This window comes from Onychostruthus taczanowskii, unplaced genomic scaffold (genome assembly GCF_017590055.1).
Source record: "Onychostruthus taczanowskii isolate IOZ18803 unplaced genomic scaffold, ASM1759005v1 scaffold89, whole genome shotgun sequence".
Lineage (NCBI taxonomy): Eukaryota > Metazoa > Chordata > Aves > Passeriformes > Passeridae > Onychostruthus > Onychostruthus taczanowskii.
In genome coordinates, this window is record NW_024506882.1 from 697,231 (window position 1) to 703,230 (window position 6,000).

At 52.0% G+C, this 6,000-nt stretch overlaps 1 protein-coding gene across 2 annotated transcripts in view; it reads right to left on the reverse strand.

Moving 5' to 3' along the window:
• Positions 1 to 4,860, reverse strand: part of KSR1 (kinase suppressor of ras 1) — a 49,379-nt gene extending 44,519 nt beyond the window's left edge. For both annotated transcript variants that reach the window (XM_041425379.1, XM_041425378.1), the window contains exon 1: positions 4,605 to 4,860. In XM_041425379.1, coding sequence (XP_041281313.1) covers positions 4,605 to 4,829 — 225 coding nt within the window. In that variant the 5' untranslated portion in view covers positions 4,830 to 4,860. The remainder of the gene's footprint in view (positions 1 to 4,604) is intronic.
• Between the last annotated feature and the right edge of the window lie 1,140 nt (positions 4,861 to 6,000).

The following is a 6,000-nucleotide window of genomic DNA, read 5'->3' on the forward strand; positions in this document are numbered from 1 at the left end:
TCCTGTCGCTGTGTGCAGGCACAGACCGAGCTCCCAGCCAGCCTCTGCTGGGCTCCTGCCCTGCAGGAGGGTGAGCAGCAACAATGCTGTTACCAGTGACACACAGGCAGCCTTAGAAAGGCAAAGGCAGCACACAGCCTTACTATGACACTTCCTTTCTTGTTTCCCAATCACTGCACCATGGAATCCAACAAGGCAAGAAAAACACAGAGCCTGACAGAAAAGTGAAGAGTCCCTTGTCCTGTCTTCATACTGATGAAAACCTGCTCACCAGAGCTTGTCCTGGGAACTCCAGGTAAGTGAAAACACTGCTGCTGAGTTTTTGTGTCAATGTTTATATAAAATCAGTGCCAAGAGATGTGCTAAATTCCATTATGATGTGGAAATTCTGATCATAACTGTCACAAAGGAAAGATGATGTCTGCAGACTAGATAATAATATATGGTCTTCCCTTCTTCCAAGTCAAATAGAATCTCTGTTGAAGACTATCTTGTACAAGAAGTGCACGAATTTAAGAAAGGAGAAAGAGTCCTAAAAAAAAGCAAGACACTTTAAGAAAAACAAATGTGTTGCATATATGCAAAATGTAAGATGAAGTAAGAGACTTTCTTCTCCTCTTACATAAGACTTGCTGGGAAAGGAAGTCTTTTCAGCTGAACAAAGCTCATAAACATGTGGCTACAGGTTGCAGTTTGGCCTGAAAAATTCACTACTCCCCCTACTTCCAATTTACAAACACAGTTGTCCTTCCCTTATACATACCACATGCCCAACTTCCAACCTGCAAGTGTGGACTAATACAATCCTTCTTCCTCTTCTCTCATGCCTCCCCCCATTTTCAAAGCATTTGTTTCTGTTCAGAGATTGCTTGGTAAGATAAGCCTTTTCTAGACAAATTGCCAAATGAATTGAGATAATGCCAAAGCAAGTTCAAACAGATTTAATCCACAGGTACCATTCTGCCACTGAACGACTGATTTGTGGAGAGTAGACTGACTTATTTGTGAGACAGCCCAGCTGGAGTCAGGCTTTCTGATCTGGTGCTCTGTTTGCTGAAGGTGTTGAACAGAAGACATTCCCGAGGAAGAAGCCAAACTGATCTTTGCACACAGAGCCAGGAGTGTCTCTATCACGGATCTAGTCTGGCCAGAGAGCCAGAAGGACAGTTTTCCCAAAGAGCAGGCAGAACTCAGAATGTGTCCTACTGCCTCACCCCGACACTCCCACCACAACCAGTCTGGAGGCAGCTGCCATGCCAGAGCCACTGCAGTCAGCTCTCGAGGCAAGAACTCAGCTAGAAAGAAAATACATCTGCAGTCTAAATCCACTCCAGGTCTCGCAGTTCAGCCTTCCTCCCTCATCTTCGCTGCAATCAAAACTGGGGGGTGCTGGGGGAAGGTGTCCCACTTAGTCTGGGGATTCCCACGGCTCACCAAACCAGCTGCTTCTAGCTGAGAAACCACAGGAACCTTTCCTGCTGCCAGCCCCTGTGACTCTCCTGCTCACCTCCAGCAGACTGGCTCGAGCTGAGGCTGGAAGTTGGATGTGCTTCACCACAGATGTCTAGTCCCACCAGCAGTTTCCCAGCCAGGGAAATGAATCCAGAAAGATACTGCCTTCACAAAGAAATACAGCTAAAAATAATATGCTTCTAACTTTGCAAAACCAATTTGAGTCATACAAGGGATTAGTGTAAGGACAGAGGTAAAGACTGACAGAGCTATTTCTTTCCAAGGATGCTTGGAAACACAGTGGATGCTCGCTACATGGCAAACATTTTTTGCTCTCTTACATATGGGTTAAAATTACCATTATTTTCCATTTCAGTTTTGTAGTCAACTTGAGAAGTGAGTAAAAATGCTAGGACAGAACTGAAAGCACAGATCAGCACTGGGTAAAAACACTCAAGCACTTATTGGGCAGAAGATATAAAACTTAAAAAAAAACCAAACCAGATCTTGTGGCATCAAAGAACCCAGTCTGCTAATAACCAAACTATCAGAACCTACTTTCCACTACAGGGAAACTCCCTGCCCTTCTAAGAAATGGCCTTCCTACCCTGAAACAGGGTCAGCTCTTCTAACACATTACACTCAACACATCCCTTGCAAGCAATTCCCACAGCCCTTTCTTTCCTCTCCTTCCTGTATCTCAGTTTTCCGTGAACTCTTCTAAGCCACTGTGAATGCTTATCTGTACCTGCCAAGGTCCAGTTTGAAATCCTTATCTACCATGTGTTTTATTTTGAGAACACCTTACAAGCAAGAGGAATGAGGAAGGAATTAAAGCATTGCAGTAAATGGGGAGGGAGCTAAGCATGAGCCCAAGTGCCCTTAGGTTCTTGACCTGGTGACTACATGTCACTACACAGTTTACCAGTTATACTAATGGAACTAAGTTTTCACAATTCTTCTTCCTCGGAAGTCTTTGCACAGAAGAAAAGCCCTGTGAGAGTTCAGCCCCAGCCTAGATGAGCTCCCAGTCCAGGACTGACATATAGTACAGTATAGAACAGTGCTCACAGCACTGCACCACCAGTAGACACTAATCATGACCCACAGAGCCATTTGGTGACTCATGGAGGTCACCAGGGAAGCACAGCAGGCCCTGGAGATCTCCGAGCTCCCAGCTGCACTCTGGACTCTTCAGAGTCCACCCACCAGTACCCAGCTCCCTGCAGGACCAGAGCTCATGTCTGTGCTGGCACAAGCCCACAGGCAGAGGCACACTGCCACAGTGGCACTGCTGGCACAGGAATCAGGGCACAGGAACTCCCCCTGGTACCTGAGACAGCCCTGGGCCCACCTCCCTTAGGGGCACCACAAGCAATGGGGAAGCAAACACAGACCCTGAGCTCCTGCAGTCTGGCTCTGTGACTGCAGCCTGGCACAGTGAAGCACAAGACTTGGGCTATGCCTGACATGTATTTTGGTACAGGCAACCCAACAGTGCAAAGAACATGGAGTCTGTACCCATGCCCACAGCTCCATGTGTGGGCAGAGATCCAGCACTTGGTTGAACTCCCAGAAAAATCACATACTGGACTGTACATCAAAGAGATTTTCTTCTGAACACAAATTTTATGATCATTGGTGAATGTGGCACCCATTTGTTTAAAAAGATAAATGCTGAAGAGGATGGTGTGCACACTCAACAACTATCACTAGAAACAGCTTTCGTTGCTTTAAGAGCCTCAAGATCATAAAAAGACCTTTATACTTTTGCGAATAAAGGTTTTCTTTTAGAACAGGTCCACAAGCAAAATAGTGATGATCATTTTCCAAAATGATGCTGATCGACATTGTCTGGGCATCAAAAAGGCCCTCAAGGAGGGCTGCCAAAAGGCTATACAAATATTGTTTCACAGAGAATAGCCTTTTGGATGCTATTTGGAGGTGACAGGAGGAAGAACAGCACTATAAATTTGGGGGGAAAAAAGGAACCAACCAAAACAACACACCCCACAAAACAAACCAATCAACCAACCAAAACCACAAAAAAAGTCAGACAAAGAATAAAGGCAGAATGATAGATTTCCATGAGGCTGTGCCAAAAGCTACCTACCACCTATTGTTTCATGGTTTTCTTCCCAACCCTCATTTCTCATGTGATGGATTTTTCAGCATGTAGGTTTATTACAGTTACAGTGTTGTGATGACCCTTTCTTCCTAAAAAGCCTAATGCTCTATCCAGCTTCACGGTCTCCAGTACCAGTAGAGAAGAGGAGCATTAGCATTTACATCAAACTTGAATCAAAGAAGGGGACAGGAGGGGATTGCTTGCTTAGAGCAAAACTACCTGCACAGAAGGTAAAGGGAAATGCTATTTAAGTTTCTAAAGGTCAAATCAACTAAAGAAAAATACATCTACTTTCCTTTCCTATGTACTTATACAGACTTTTAAACAGATACAGCTCTTCTCTGAGAGCATAACATCAGTGCATGTTTTGTGTTTGAAGCATTTCATATAATCTTTCTAAAGAGCAGAATATCTCTCCAGCCCGGTCCATGATGCTGGAGCCACAGCAACAGAGGGAAAAGGAGGATCAGATTAGATCAGTGAAACTGAGCCAGGGATAGAGACAGGCCTGGAGCAGAGGGCAGGAAGCATCAGGAGCAAACACCAAGAACCTGAGGCAAAGAGGAGTTTTCCCAGCACGCCAGGACAGCGGTGTGGGGACACACCTCCTGCCAGCGAGCCTCGAGTCACCTTTGCTCGGCGCCTCACATCGCATCCCGCTCCACAGGGACACGGGAGCCCGGCACAGGCCCGGGGCGCGGCCGCACACTGCCTCACGGAGCCCCCGCGCACCCGCCCGACCGCCCGGGGCACCCGAGGGGCTGCCCCGCACCTGTCCGCGCCCCGCGGCACCGCGCTCCGCTCCGCGGCTTCCCCGGGCGGCGGGCCCCGCGCCGGGAGCGCCGAGCCCGCTGACAGCTCCGCCGCTGTCCCCGCCAACAGCGCTCGGCCCGCGGGAGAACGAGAGGGCGCGTCCCCGGTGCCGAGGGGACAGGGCGGCGGGCAGCGGCAGGCCCCGGCCGCAGGGACAGAGGCGGCAGCGCGGCCCCGCTGCGTCGCCCGCGGCTGCCAGCCCGCGCCGTACCTCCAGCGTGCGGATCTCCTGCTGCGTGAGGTCGTTGGACGCGGCACACTTGGTGCGGAGCCCGCGCAGGTTGGAGAGCGAGATGTCGATGAGGTCCTGCAGCAGCCCGCACTGCTGCAGCGTGCTCCGCACGGCCGGCAAGCCCCGCGGCCCCGCCGCCTCGCCGCCGCTCCGCTCCTTCCTCTCCAGCATGCCGGCGGCTCGCAGGGCAGCCGCTCTATCCATCCCTCGGCATCAGGGAGGCCGGGAGGCGAGGCGGCGGCGGAGGGAGGGAGGAAAGGAGGGAGGGAGGCGGGCGGGAGGCGGCCCGGAGGCGGCCCGGCCCGGCTCGACCCGCCCCGCTGCGCTCGCCGGGCAATCACCGCCCGGTACATGCGCGGCCGCCGGGCTCCGCAAGCGCGCCCGCTCCGCCCCTGCCGCCGCCCTCAGCGCCCGCCGCCGCCCCGGGGCGCTCCCCTCAGCGCGTCCCTCAGCCCTCATTTCCCGCCTCAGCCCTCCGCGCGTCCCTCAGCCCTCCGCGCGTCCCTCAGCCCTCAGTGCCCGCCTCAGCCCTCAGCGTGTCCCTCAGCCCTCAGTGCCTGCCTCAGCCCTCCGCGCGTCCCTCAGCCCTCAGTGCCCGCCTCAGCCCTCAGCGTGTCCCTCAGCTCTCGTTTCCCGCCTCAGCCCTCAGCGTGTCCCTCAGGCCTCATTTCCCGCCTCAGCCCTCAGCGCGTCCCTCAGCCCTCATTTCCCGCCTCACCCCTCAGTGCCCGCCTCAGCCCTCAGCGTGTCCCTCAGCCCTCGTTTCCCGCCTCAGCTCTCAGTCCCCGCTTCGCTGTCTCCCTCTCCGCGCCCGCCTCAGCCCCTCAGCCTCCCCTCAGGTATGTCAGGGCTCGCAGCCCGCCCCGAGGAGCCCGCGGTGGGCTCCGCTCCCCTCCATGACCCTGGGCCTGCCCAGCTCCGGGGAGGTGTGAGCGGGCATTAGGACAAACGTATTTTAGTGAATATAAGCTTTGCAATAGGTGTGTGGGTTCATCCCTGTCATGAGTAGGAGGGAGCTTCATGATGTCCTTGTGGAATCGCTGTGGTTTCAGTTTTCACAATGGAGATGTGAGAAAAATAGTCCAGGTAACTGCATTACATTTGCTTTCATATATGAGCAGGAGCCACTCATCTCCCGATTATTAGAATTGGGACTGTTCATCTGACATGAGGGAACCAGAGAGGCAGTTAGGTTGTACCTTACTGACAGGAGAAGACAGCCTCCTTAATTTGCACTAAATTGATACCAGGTTTTAAAAGCTTAAATGACATCTGAGCCATGTGTGGCAATACAGAAGGGAGATTCCTGGGGAAAAAAAAAAAAAAAAGAAAAAGAAAAAAAAAAGAAACTATGAATTTAGGACATGAGGCAGTG